Source organism: Trypanosoma conorhini, assembly GCF_003719485.1.
Source record: "Trypanosoma conorhini strain 025E chromosome Unknown Tco_14.4_contig_00548, whole genome shotgun sequence".
NCBI classification, from domain to species: domain Eukaryota; phylum Euglenozoa; class Kinetoplastea; order Trypanosomatida; family Trypanosomatidae; genus Trypanosoma; species Trypanosoma conorhini.
Window position 1 is genome coordinate 1 of NW_021704637.1, and position 12,788 is coordinate 12,788.

Sequence of the window (12,788 nt, forward strand, 5' to 3'; positions counted from 1 at the left end):
AACAGTAGTATCAATATTAGTAATAACGGCGGCCGTAGTGATAGTCAGCGTCTTTACAAGCAGGTTTTTTTTTCTTTTGCTGTTTCTCTTCAAGAAGCACTCCACGAACACCCTCGCCCCACTTCACTACCTCTCCATTTTTCCTGTTTATGATCTCTTTCTTTTTTTTTTCCTTTTCCTTTTCCTTCTTCGTCTTCCTCAGCATCTTCTCCACGCCGTTTTTCCCGCCCCTCGCCCTCTCCCCACCACACACACACACCGTAACAGAAAGTTCCTTCGTTTTTGTCGCGTCGCTGGGCACGACGGCCATTCAGCACCGCAGAGTTGATGCGCCGCGAAGGCGCAGACCAGCAGCGCCGGCGCGGGGGACGGACGCGAGGGGAAAGAGCCAAATACTTAAAAAAACAAAAAAAAACAAAAACAAAAAAAAGTAGGCAATAAGCAAAAGACGGGGAATGACCTTTCTTGTTCTTACCCCCTCTCTTCGTCTACTGTTGCTTTCCTTCGTCCATGCGTGCACCACGAGCCGTATGAGAAGGCCCAGGAAGGAGTGAAGCAAGGCGAGGGGACGGCTGCAGTTGACACATGCACGCACTGTCGCCACTACTGCGCATGCACACGCATACCGAAAACAACAACAAACAAGTTCTCGTTTACTTCGTTGAAGACGTTTTGTGGGCGTAGCTACCACAGCGAGTCTTCTTCCGCTGTGGTTGGGGCGGGGGAAATTGCCGTGAGAGAAGATAAGTAGGGGAGGGGCGGGCAAGTCCGCCCCTTCCAACTACCCCATGCGTGGGCAACGCCCCATCAGAACGCACCCGTTCCACGTACCATACATATATACGCATACATATGCATGTTTACCAATTGCGGCTTAGTAATGCTTCCCAAGCGTCTCCACTTGAGACTCCGTTTTTCAGACCAATCTCCTATATTACATAACAGTAAGGGCGTCACACACGCATCCAGGCACATCCACCCGGAGGCATTCACTCGGGAGGGGGGGGGGAATCAAAACAATGTACGTGTATATACATCCACGAACAAGCCTCGGACACCGTGTGCGCCCACACCATAGCAAACAACAACAAAATAGTATCCTCCCATCAAAGCCTTATACTTCTCCCCTTTCCCAATTTTGATGCATTCTTTTGCTTCACGCATCTTCTTATCGTGCCGCGCATTCAGAAAAAGCTGTCAGAAACACGTGCTTGACCACTACTGTTTCGTCTTGGTGCGACGTATCTTTGTTGGTGGTGTGTTGTGGGTTACTAGGGGAGTGGAGAGAGAAGGAGAGGGCAGTATGCCTGGACGCCCCTGCCGCAGTCGCTCACTGCGCTTTGCCTCCCTTCCCCCCTCCACCTTCTGGAAAAACATCGGACGAGGCGGCGGCAAAACGCAGCAGCGCCCCCTCACACCACTTCCATACGCCACTGTCGCCTTCGCGTTGGGTCATGTTTTTCTCGCACACTCTCGTTGCTGGTTTTGCTCTTTGATTTTTGGCTCGCCCGCCGCGATTCGCGCAGGCCCTCGGAAAAAAAGAAAAAACTCGACAAGTCAAGGAGGCCGAGCAGTATGCGGAAGGAACAAAAAAAAAAAACGATTCCAGCTTCCTGTCTCACCACACATTCGCATCCTCCTTCTAATCCTCGTTTTTTAGGTACAGTACTTGTTTTCTTGTTTTTTTTTGATTGTATAGCCCCCGCCCTCAGTTCCACACACACACGCACACACAAACACAAACACAGAGATAGATATAGAGTGGTTTACATGACGGAGCTCTCTCCTGTCAGCCAGAAAAAAGTGATACAACAGGTTATTGGCCGCGGAGCCTACAAAGGGTGGCAGGAGCCGCAGTGGCGGGGGTGTGATGGGGACGGAGCCCAAGGGAACGTCGGTGACGACCGCCGTTACTCCCTGCACCGCCTGTACGGCAATACACCACGCATACACTGAAGTGCGCTGCAAGGAAAGAACAAACAATGCAATCAACCGGGCGGGAGAGGAAGGAAAGGAACGATGAACGCAAAGACAGAGCCGAAACAAAAAAAAAGGCGTATAAAAGCACACACGCATCCATATACGTAGGAAAACAACAACAACAAGTAAAAAAAAAAGAAGTCATACAAACGACCTGAAGTGGCGAAGAGTGCGTAATGCGTACCAGTATTGTGTTACAAATAAATCCCTTCTGCGGATGGCGGCACTGCGACGAGGAGCGGAGGGGAGGTGCAGGCGTGTTGGCCGAAGAAGGCACCGCGAGGCTACTGCGAAACTGCAATAAAATAAGAATCAAGCCGCGATATGGATATACTAAATATGTAAGTACGTATATACATCAGGTTGCGCAGGGGAACGCACATACGCACAGGCACGGCAAATAAGTCACGCACCTCCGCTCCGCCTCCCGCGTTGCATCCGCCAGCAGTGGCGGCAGCCCCCCCACCCACACAGAGGGAGAGAACTCGAGACGGGCATTGGAAAAAAAAAAAAAGGATGGGGGAGGGAACGAGCGGAGAACAAAGAGAGAAGGGGAGAGCCCGTTCACGCACACAGCAAAACAACAAAAAAAGAAGAAGGAGAGATAAATAGGGGGAAAAAGAAAATTGGCCAACAACCTCGGCTGAGCAGAAACCTTTCAAACAAACTAGCACCTCCAGCCAAAAGACGGCGACTGCAGTCGGTTTTCGCCGCCGTCGTCCAAAGAGTTAATGGGTAGTACAGCATCAACAAGCTGTGGAGAAACGAACGCGGCAAATGTATGTGGGAATGTAGATAAGCGCCCTATACATACGACAAAGAAGTCGACCGAAAGAACACCAAGATAAAAAAAAAACAAAGAAACCAACACGCAAACAAAGCAATGTTATGCGTAACAAAACTAGTCGTGACCAAAAGTAGTGAGATGCGACAAACACACCGCAAGGAGGAAGGGCCATAACACCAACAAAGAACCAAAAAATTAAGGGCAAATAAAAAAAAATTATCTACAGAAAAAAAAAGAATAAACAAAAATTTGTATGTTTTTTTCTCCTATATCTATGTGCGTGGGTTAGGCGCCTTCCTTCGTGTTGGTCCTTAAAATTTCACAGAGGCACATAAACGGATAAAAACAAAATAAAGCCCCGCTCATAGTTGGTGTTTCCTCCTCTTCCCTTTTTGCTTCGTGTTTCCGCCAATATCTCTCTTTCCTCTTGGCACGCGAAAAGGTAATATCATTACATTTGAAATGCGTTATTTTATGTATATTCGCTTTTTTTTTTATTGTCGTTCTGTCTGTGCACTCGGTGCACTTTTCTTTGCTGCCAATTTTGTACATCTGGCCACAGCCCTTGCCCCAACTTCTTCGTTGCACCCCGTCCTTTTTATTTTCCTTTCCCCACCAACAACGCCACCAGGTGTTGTCTCCTCCTCCCGCAGAGAGAGAGGAAGAGAAGACGGCGAGGGGGGGGGGGGGGCGACAGGCACTTGAATCCCGCGCAGTTCGGCCCGCAAACCCGCCCGCCCCCTTCCCGGAGAGGCACTACGGCCTCACAGCTCCGCTCTATAAAGCCACCCGACGGTTTGTTTTGATGTGGGTGTGTGTGCGTGTGCGTGTCTCAGTGAATGTGTATTCCCGGACGGGAGAGCGCAGTAAGGCACTCTAAAGCGGAACTTGGCGGCGATGACGCCACGCACGCCCACAAACACTCAAGGAGAGTCAAGGAAGTACACGGAAAGTGAACACAACTTGATGTCTTCTAGGCTCTCTCTGATTAGGTCCGTTTTTTCTCAGTTAAATTTGAATGCAGCTTTCGAGCATTGTGCAGGTGCGGCGGAGGCCGGCCGAAGGTGGGGGAGGGGGAGGGGTGGTCAACAAACAGCACGGGGTGAGGCGGAAAACAAAAACAGGGTAAAGAAGAAGAGGATACACACGCCCCCACCAACCGGAAAAAGGTGTCTTTCCCTCCACCAGCTTCACCCGCCTTGACAACCCTTTCCTTCCGAGGCATGCATCTGCAGGCCCCTTTCACAACAGTTACTCTCCTTCCTCCGTGGCTAGCTCACGAACAGTTTGAAGTAGGTTTTGCAGTATGTTCATATCACAAGTAAATCCCGGTGTGTCACCCTTCACGTAGAGCCCACCTGACTCATGGTGCACGGGGTCATCGGTTCCGTTCTTATTGCACCCGGCAACGCGTGGTCTACCGTTGGTTTGTAGGTTGTTGTTGTTGTTGTTGTTGTTGTTGCAATGACTGCTGCTGCTGCTGCTGACAGCGCTGGCGGTGACAGCGGTGGGAACATTTTGGAGTTTTGGGGCAGTTGAGGCCGTTGGGGTCATTGTCTTGACGATGCCAACGTTTTCATTAAAGGCACTTTTGCCCTCCTTCGTTTGCCGGGATTGCCATTGTGACGCCTTGAAAGCGTGCTGGGCCCCCAAATTGGGGTTAGTGACGTAGGTTTTGCTGGCACCCAGGCTAAGGTTACTTGCGGCGCTGGCGTTCTTGAAGTTGCACGGTGTAACAGCGGCAGACCCTCCGTCCTCAAGGCAATGAAAACCGTGCACACACTCGTACAGTCCTGACTGCTTATTAAGCTGCAGGTGATTCATGGAACGCACGTTATTATGCAAGCTGCAAATTCCTTCCTCTCGAGCCTTGCTCCCCCGTCCCTTACGGGCACTACCAACATGCGGAGATGCAGCGCTTGTGTATGAGGAAGCTCGTGGGCTTTCATAGTTGGCTGCAGGAAGATGTGGCACCCATGCTGCATTCCCTGTAGGGGCACCAGCAGCATGAGTTGCAAAAAGTCCAACCGTTGGGGCCTGCAGTTGTTGTTGTTGCTGTTGTTGTTGTTGCTGCTGCTGTTGCTGGGAAATCGCAAGAAGGGCCTTTTCACAGCGCATACGAATGTAGGGAGCAAGCACCGGAGATTCCTCCACAAGTGAGTGCAAGACCCACAACAATATCTCCCGAGGACACATTTGGAGCAGACTTTGTGAGAGATAAACCTCTTGGTCGGTTGGAGCCACATGTGGAAGCTGATACTGCTGGGACTGGCACTGCATGCTTGCAAAAGCCGTGGCGCTCACAGAGGGGCTATCAACGGCAATCGCGTTCGCCACAGCGTACCTATTCCCTGCCCCGAGCACAAACGCTGGGGCATTTGAGTTCAGTGGTATGGAGCTTGCCTCCGTCACCGCCGCCGCCTCCGTAGTGACGTTTGCCGCTGTTGTCGTGCCGCTGCCCACTCCTCCTTCAGCCACGACATACGAGGCGGCGGGCCCGTGTGCCTCCTGCAGCTTCATCTCCAGTTGCTTCTCATCCAGTTTTGGAATGGCGAACTGCCTGCGGACGTTGCTCGGCGGCCCGGTGTCGCCCAACTCGCGGCCGCGCCCATTTGGATGGGGGGTGCCTGCCCCGTTGCCAGACGCCGACGGTGTTCCGTTCCCCTCTCGCATTTTGAAGGACTCCCGCGCGGTTCGGTGGCGAAGAGAAAAACAGGGCAACGCGCAACGCAAACCCCCGGAAAAAAAAAACAAACAAACAATAATGACAGTAAAGGCTGCAAAGATATCAGCAAATACTCTTCTGCGCCGCCCTACTCCCTGACACCGAAAATGAGGTCTACGTTTGTCTGACTGGCCCTGTCCGTCCCAACCAAACGCCCAGCTCTCTTCTTTTTCTTTTTGCCAGGTTGTGTGTGTAAAGTCTTTCGCGGCCCCTCTTTTTCTTTTTTTTTGTTTTATTCACCCAATGACGACCAAAAATGTCTCCTTTTTTTTTCCTAGCTCTTTTTCTTCTGCCTCTCTCTCTTTCTCTCGTTTTTTTTAGAAAAATTACTCTCTTCTCGCTCCTTAACGCGTCCTCGCCGCGGGCGCCGCGGCGGCCAACAGAAAACAAAAATAAAAAAAGGACGACCTAAAAAATACGAACAGACGCACACCCCGCCTTGACGCTTCAGTGATGCCTGGTAAAGAATGAAGGAAGGAAAAAAAAAACACAAACCTGCGCAGAGGAGCGAAAAGGGATAAGCAGGACGAGGCAGCAGGACGAGGGAACGCAGCAGCAATAATAATTGGCAGCGGAAGACAGACAGACAGACAGAGGGACCGTAGTACATTCGAGGCGCCCCACGCCCTCCCCAGAGGCAGGGGACAGGGCAGCGTCACGGCAAGAAGAAGAAGAATAAGAAATTCGATTGCATTTCTCTCAACGGATGCAAACACACACAGGCATACACACTGGAAAAGAAGAAGAAGATGTAAAATGTGTAGAAGAAGCCAACCATACCATATAAACAACTATATATACTGCGCCGCTCAATAAATAATCCGCGCCTTGTTCATTCCCTTATCCTCCTCCTCTTTCTTGCCGCGCATCTCAGGCTTGTGCAGGAACTCGTCGGCAAACTTCTCTCCAAGCGCCAGCATGTACGGCAGTGAATCGCCCACTAGCGGGGAACGCAGGAGACTCTCGTCGCAGACGTAGACATTGCTGGTGTTTTTCACCCGAAATGTGGCAGGGTCCAAGACGGGGAATGACGCCCCGCCGTAGATGCTGGCGGACTCAAAGCGTTCAGCAATCATGTCAGAAAAAATGTTTGAGAGTGGAAGCATCGTGGTCAGCTCCTTTATACGCGCCACCGCCTTGTGAAGGGCCCGTTCGTCATCCGGGTGCGTCAGATACTGTGGATCAATCGTTCCATCGGCACGGATGCAACCACGGCTCTTGGGGCGCACCAGCTGCGCAATAATTTGCACCCCATGCGACCCTCCCACCGGGATGGTGCCGTCGTTGTTCATCGTGAAGGGCTGGAAAATAAATTTCACGTCCGGGCACTGATCACCGGTGCTAGACCAATAGCATATCATGTCATCGTACGCGGAACACAGCGCGTGGAGCGGCTTGCCGTACATAAGATTTAGCCCCACACACATCTGTACAAGGGGTTCCATGAAACAGTTGTGGCTCAGCTGAATGCGGGTTCGAAACTGCATCTTGACTTGCGGCGTATCCCAGAAATTCGTGCCCACGGCGGGGTCGATCGAAAGTGTTCCCTGCGAGGAGGCAAGCAAGCGGGGTGTCCCAATCCCTCCAGCACATAAAATCACCGCGTCGGCGTCAACGCTTTCGGTCTTGCCGTTGGACAAAACATAGGAAACACCGGCGCTGGTAGTTTTGTCGCCTTCCTTTGCGTTGATGCCAATGACCCGCGCGTTGCAGACGACGTCCAGCGGCCGCTTAAGGGCGATGGCGTCTAACAAGTAGCTCTGCAGCGTGGTGTGGGCAACTCCTGTTCGCTGGTCCACAAACGTCTCAGCGCGCCCGCAGCCGGGGCGGACGTGGTACTCCTTCCTATTAAAGTCGGCGGTCAGGGCCGTGTCCTTCGACATCGCCTCACAGAAGGACTTGAAAAAAGGCGAGAGCGCCTCGGAGCGTGAAATGAAAAATTTGCCGCGGCGCCCACGGTGGGGTGGGGAATCCTCCAAGCTCTCGAGCCGCTGCACCCGCGGGAGCAACTCCTCGCGGAAGCTCCACCCGGCGCCCTCCCAGTCCTCCTGATCGCCCAAGTTCCACGAGCGGCCGCCCATAATGCCGCCCCCGCCGAGTACGCGTGGGGTGGGAATCGTCACGGGCACCGGCGCGTCCGCTGCCTTGTGCGTCTTTTGGGGCGTCGTCACATTTTCAAAGCTCTCGTAGTTGCGCCTCGCAAACCGGTGGATGAGGAGACTGGAGGGAACGCTTCGGTACCAGCGCGGCTTCCTTCGGATATCGTCGCCCTCTTCAACGAGGGCGGTCGTCACGTTTCCCATCGCAAGGCGGCCGGCGACGAGACAACCGGTGAGGCCGCCGCCCACCACGGCGACATTGTACTTCGCACCTCGCAACGGAGCAGTCCGATACATTCCCTTCCAGCTCCGCCACGCGAGTCTCTATCAGCCCCTTCCTCCGCTAAAGAAATAAATAAATATAGTTATATATATATATATATATGTTTTTTATTGGTCTCTCTGTGTGTGTGTGTGTAGAAGCAAACACTGCCCTCCAACACAAGCGGCAAATGGAAGGCAAAGAAGGAAGAATAAGATGGAAAAACCACATTCATATCTAACGCACACGCACACCGTGCGCTCCTCCTGACAGAAATGAGTTCGGATTGTAACAGTTCCGTCTCCCGCTGCATGTCGTTCTTCCCGCGGCACTGGAACGCACACGCATACGCACACGAAAACAGCTTGCACCCTTCACTCACGCAAGAGCAAAAACAAACAAACAAAAATCGGCATGGTATTGTTCGTGTTATGATCTTTTTTTTTTGACGCAGTGGAGAGACGCAGAAGCAGCAACGAAAAAAAGAATAAGCAAGTCAAAGCACGCAAGCAAACACGCGTTCATGAGCAGAGAAAACTCAAAGAACGCGTGGCACATGTGGAAATTATGGGGAGATGAACGAACAGGCGCACCGCCCTTTAGGGCTACTGTAGAAGCTGACGATTGAATGCGTCCTCGCATACGATCAGCTGTGCAATTAGAGGGATAAATTTTTGTTGCTCCTCCGGCAGCATGTCTGCTACACGCTGCATCGCCTCGTCGTCGTCCACGGCTATATTGTTCATTTGACGGTACGAGGCCATCAGTGCAGACTCGCCCAACTGGCCCTCAAGGAATAAACGAAGGGATTCGATGCGATGCATCAGCGGGTCCGTTGCTTGAACGTTTGGAAGCACAAGCGTCTGCCCATCCAGCATGAACTTTGACGGGTCTCCGTCGGAGAAGGCCTCATCATGAAAGTCCTTCACATCCGCACGCGGCTCGTCGTTCGTTAATGCGGCATCAATAACAGTTTGCAGAGCGCTATAATCCTCATCCCGCCTCTTCCCTGCACGGTCGTCGTCAGGTGTCGTCGTCCCACCATCTGGCGCTGGGCATTCAGGTGCCTCCTCCACAGCCGGCGGGGGCGTCGAAACACGGGGCGCAGCGCTCTCCGCTACACGCTGTGCGCACACTACGGCTTGTCCTCCCTTCGCGGCTTCCTCCAATGCTCGCTGCTGCTGTTGTTCTTGTTGCGGTACTGGTGGTGGTGCTTCCTGCCGCTGCTCCTGCTTTGGCTCGTGTTGCGGTGTTGCCTCAGGTCGTTGCTGCGCCGGTGGCTGGTGCTTTGGTAACGCAACACCTGGGGCCCCATCAAGGCCAAGTGCACGCCGCTTATTCTCTTGTGCCTCACGCCGCATCTGCAAGTACACCTGCCGGCGCGCCTCCTCCGCCTCCGCCGGTGTCATCTTCCCCAAGGAGTTAATTTGACACTGCCGAGCATGCGGTGGAGACTCTGGCGAAAGCGGTGGCACTCGCCTTTGCCCCGCCGCGGCGGAAACGACAGGGGGATCCGCACGCTCCGGCAATGCCCGCATGTCTTCCAACATGCGCTGTTTGTTCAGGGCAGCCTGGCGTCGCATCTCCCGGTACAACTCGGCGGCCGTAGCAGCGGCTGACGGCGCCGGCTTCTCCAGTTGTCCATTGCCGTTACCATTGACATCGTTCTTGAGAAGCCTCTCACGAAGCGCATCCTGCCCCGCTCTCTCACGTGCAAGACGTTCCTCCTCGCGTTGCTTGCGTCTATTCTCCTCGGCCTGTTCCCGCAAATTACGCTCCCATTCCTCCTCTCGCTGTTTGTAAACAACGGCCTGCGCCTTGGCGCGTTTCTCTGCCTCACGTCGTTGCTCGCGCACCCGTGCCTCCAACTCCTTTTTCCGTTGATTGCGCTCAATTTCTGCCTGCCGCTGCTGCACCTGTATTTGCCGCAGCCGCTCCTCGTTCTCGCGCTGTCGCTGCTCCATTTGCTGCCGCAGCTGTTGTCGCTCCTTCGCCAACTTCAACCCCTTCGCCTGTTCTTCCTTCCGTCGCTCCTCGGCTTCTTGCGCCCCATCCTGCTGCGGCGGCTGCTGCGGTGGCGGCTGCTGTTGCAGGCGGGCGGGCTCCTCCTTTTCCCCCGATGGGCCAAACGGCTTATGATCGTGGTGGGCAACCTGCACGGCTCTCTGCAGACTCGACAGCGAGTCACGGATGTACGGAAGGAGAATGAGTTGACTAACGTTGGGACGCAGCCTTGGGTCGATCTGCAGCATGGCTGAAATCAACTTGGAGAGGTTCGGTGAGTAACTGCTATGAATCGGAGGATACACCCCCTTTAGGATTTTCTGTACAAGCGCCTTCATGTTATTTCCATCAAAGGCGTGCGTGAGTGTTGTGAGTTCGTACAAAATGCAACCCAGCGCCCAGATATCGCTCTTGTTGTTGTACGGTTTGTTGAGGCAGAGCTCGGGGGAAAAGTAGTAGGGCGTGCCACACACCGTCCGCCGCAGCTCAAACGTGTTCCGCAGGACGGTGCTGATGCCAAAGTCCCCCAACTTTACAATTCCATCCTTCGTCAAGAAGACGTTTTGGGTCTTGAGGTCGCGATGCAAAATGTGACGCTCGTGCAGGTGAAGAAGCGCGAGGCAAAGCTGGGAAAAGTAGTGCAGAATCTCCGTCTCCGTGAAACGCGCCCCCCTGCGGTTTCTAATTTTGGTGTAGAGGTCGCCGCCGTTGGCGTACTCCATCACAATGTACAGTGAACCGTTGCGCTCGTAGTGGTCCACGTAGCGGGTGATGTTGGGGTGGTGCAGGGTGCGCAGGACGTCAATCTCGTGCTTCGCGCTCTCCCGCTCCGCAGGCTTCATCCCGAGCAGCCGCACCTCCTTCGCGACAAACTGCATCCTGTCGCTGCGCCGCTGCACGAGCCAGGCGGAGCCAAAGCTCCCTTTGCCCAACACCCGTATCGGAACGTAGTTCTCCATGCGAAGCACACACCGCTGCCTTTTTCTAGACAAATGTGCGGGCGCTATTCTTCGCGTGAGCGAGCGCGAGCGACGACAGCCCGACAAAAGGGCTCACAAAAGAACAGTCCACACACAAACAAAATAAATAAACAGTGCGGGCGCCCCTTCCTTTTCCCCTCTTAGGCGTGTGTGTCTGTGTGTGTAGATATCCCCCACACTCCTTTTTTTTACTTTACTTTACTTTACTTGTCCAGTGTTTTGACAATTCTCCTTTCCCTTCACTGCTACCGGCGTGGGACGCTGCAGACGTCCCCTGCGCCGCAGCACCTCCCACGCACAGGCTGGCAACCAGGCAGAGCCCATGCAAGTCACGGCAACAACAACAAAGCAAAAAGGAAGAAAAAAAAAAGAGAAACAGCAGCAAGAGAAGAGTAGAGGGATTCCACGCAAGAGGAGCGACAGCGACGTCGTCCCCTCCTCGCCGCTGCGGGTCTCGGGTCCGGGGGAACGCAGCGAGGGGGCAGGGTGCGGCACGTGAGGCACACGGCAACAGCGTTGGGAGAGGCGAGTGCCCAAAGGCGCCCACACATGCACGGCTTGCGGTGGGGAAAGCCGCACAGAAAGCGCAAACAAGAAAAAAAAAAGATACCCCGCAAGAGAAGCAGCAATAACACAAAAAAAAATCACATAATAAAACTGTGGCCTAAAACAATGGAAGACTTAACTTCCACTTTTTTGTTTTTTAATTATTATTCCTTTTTCCCGCGTCTTTGGGTACCTTGCTTCCATTCCTTGCCTCACACGTTTCTGTCATCGCATAGCTCTCTCCCTTTTCTACATGGGCCAACGGTAAGGGGCCGCTCTAACCTTTTCCGGTGTCAGGGCCAAGAATCATGCGGACCATGCCGGCAATGGCGTTGTCGTTGTTAATGACACTGCGACGAATGTTGTGTGTCTTCAGGACCTGATCCTTGATGGCGTCCTCCAGGTTCTGGAGCTGGGCGTGGACTTCTTGCAGGCTCTCCATCGTCTGTCGCCTGGCGTCCGCCGCGGCTAGTGCCTGGCTTCGCGCCTCCGAGCGCCACATTTCCAGCTCCCTCGCCATGGTGTCTATATCATCGTAGATGGACTCTAACAATTTTCCCAACGGGTTGGAGGCCTTTGTCAGCAGTTGCAGTTGCTCTCTCAGCTTGCTGAGTTCACTCTCCGCGACCGCCGCGCCAGACTTGCCGCTCTTCGAGGTGTGGATAATGATCCCACCACCGCCGCCTCCGCCTTGAAGGACACGTGCGTTCATATCCTGCGCGCGGCGCGCGGCCTCCTCTTCCTGCTCGCGTTTTGCCTTCAGCGCCTGCTGCCCCAAGTAACCTCTTGCCTCCGCTTCGCCTGCACCTCCGCCACTACCACTGCCACTGGTGACTGGTTTTGCCTCCTGCTGCTCGGCGACCCGCTTCCAGTCATCCTCATCCTCCAGCTCCTGCGCTTTCACGCCCGCCGTGCGTTTGCTCTCACGAATGACGCCAGGGATCGGGGCGGCGGTTAACTGGGGCCCCTCCAAAACTTCGTGCGTCGGCTTGGTGCGCGGCGGGGCCTTCCCTGCGGCGAAGGGAGTCGCAACTGCACTTGCGGCGGCAGGCGTAGTGACAGTAGTCGGCGCATTAGAAGTGCGGTGCTGGTCGCTGCGGCCAGCATTTGGGATTGGCGTTGAACTCTCGTTTGGCGCCAAAACTTCTTCCCGCTCCGCCAATTCCTTCTCACGGCGCCGCTTTTCTTCATGCCGTCTGCGCCGCTCCTCATCCTCGGGCTTCGGCGCCTTCTCCTCCGAAGCCTCTCCATGCCTTTTTTTGCTTTCCTTCTCCTCACTCTTGCTGGCTTGTGACTCCTCGCTTTTGCGTGCCTTGCTCTGCGCCTTTGCCTCCTCTTGTCTCTGCCGCTGTCGCTGTCGCTCTGCTTCGGCCGCCTCGGCCGCTGCGGCCCTTTCCTCCTCTTG

General features: G+C 54.2%; 4 protein-coding genes across 4 annotated transcripts, besides 10 other annotated features; all 4 read right to left on the reverse strand.

Annotated features, from left to right (window-relative positions):
* Positions 1–138: 138 nt before the first annotated feature.
* Positions 139–199: a microsatellite.
* A 199-nt stretch (positions 200–398) lies between these two features.
* Positions 399–430: a microsatellite.
* Positions 431–1,715: 1,285 nt separating this feature from the next.
* Positions 1,716–1,747: a microsatellite.
* Positions 1,748–2,811: 1,064 nt separating this feature from the next.
* Positions 2,812–2,864: a sequence feature (A-rich).
* A 709-nt stretch (positions 2,865–3,573) lies between these two features.
* Positions 3,574–3,612: a microsatellite.
* Positions 3,613–4,018: 406 nt separating this feature from the next.
* Positions 4,019–5,440, reverse strand: Tco025E_07271 (uncharacterized protein; the record flags this gene model as incomplete). The annotated part of the gene is made up of 1 exon (XM_029374137.1): positions 4,019–5,440. One exon carries the CDS (start codon positions 5,438–5,440, stop codon positions 4,019–4,021), a length of 1,422 nt encoding a protein of 473 aa, XP_029225747.1.
* Positions 5,441–5,770: 330 nt separating this feature from the next.
* Positions 5,771–5,802: a microsatellite.
* Positions 5,803–6,154: 352 nt separating this feature from the next.
* Positions 6,155–6,174: a microsatellite.
* Positions 6,175–6,301: 127 nt separating this feature from the next.
* Positions 6,302–7,888, reverse strand: Tco025E_07272 (putative choline dehydrogenase; the record flags this gene model as incomplete). The annotated part of the gene is made up of 1 exon (XM_029374138.1): positions 6,302–7,888. One exon carries the CDS (start codon positions 7,886–7,888, stop codon positions 6,302–6,304), a length of 1,587 nt encoding a protein of 528 aa, XP_029225748.1.
* Positions 7,889–7,935: 47 nt separating this feature from the next.
* Positions 7,936–7,976: a microsatellite.
* Positions 7,977–8,320: 344 nt separating this feature from the next.
* Positions 8,321–8,372: a microsatellite.
* Positions 8,373–8,458: 86 nt separating this feature from the next.
* Positions 8,459–10,816, reverse strand: Tco025E_07273 (putative serine/threonine-protein kinase; the record flags this gene model as incomplete). The annotated part of the gene is made up of 1 exon (XM_029374139.1): positions 8,459–10,816. The coding sequence occupies one exon, from the start codon at positions 10,814–10,816 to the stop codon at positions 8,459–8,461; it is 2,358 nt and encodes a 785-aa protein (XP_029225749.1).
* A 202-nt stretch (positions 10,817–11,018) lies between these two features.
* Positions 11,019–11,046: a microsatellite.
* Positions 11,047–11,660: 614 nt separating this feature from the next.
* Tco025E_07274 (uncharacterized protein) lies at positions 11,661–12,788 on the reverse strand (the record flags this gene model as incomplete). Its single annotated transcript, XM_029374140.1, has 1 exon — positions 11,661–12,788. A coding segment is annotated over one exon (1,128 nt), but the record flags the coding sequence as incomplete, so codon positions are not given.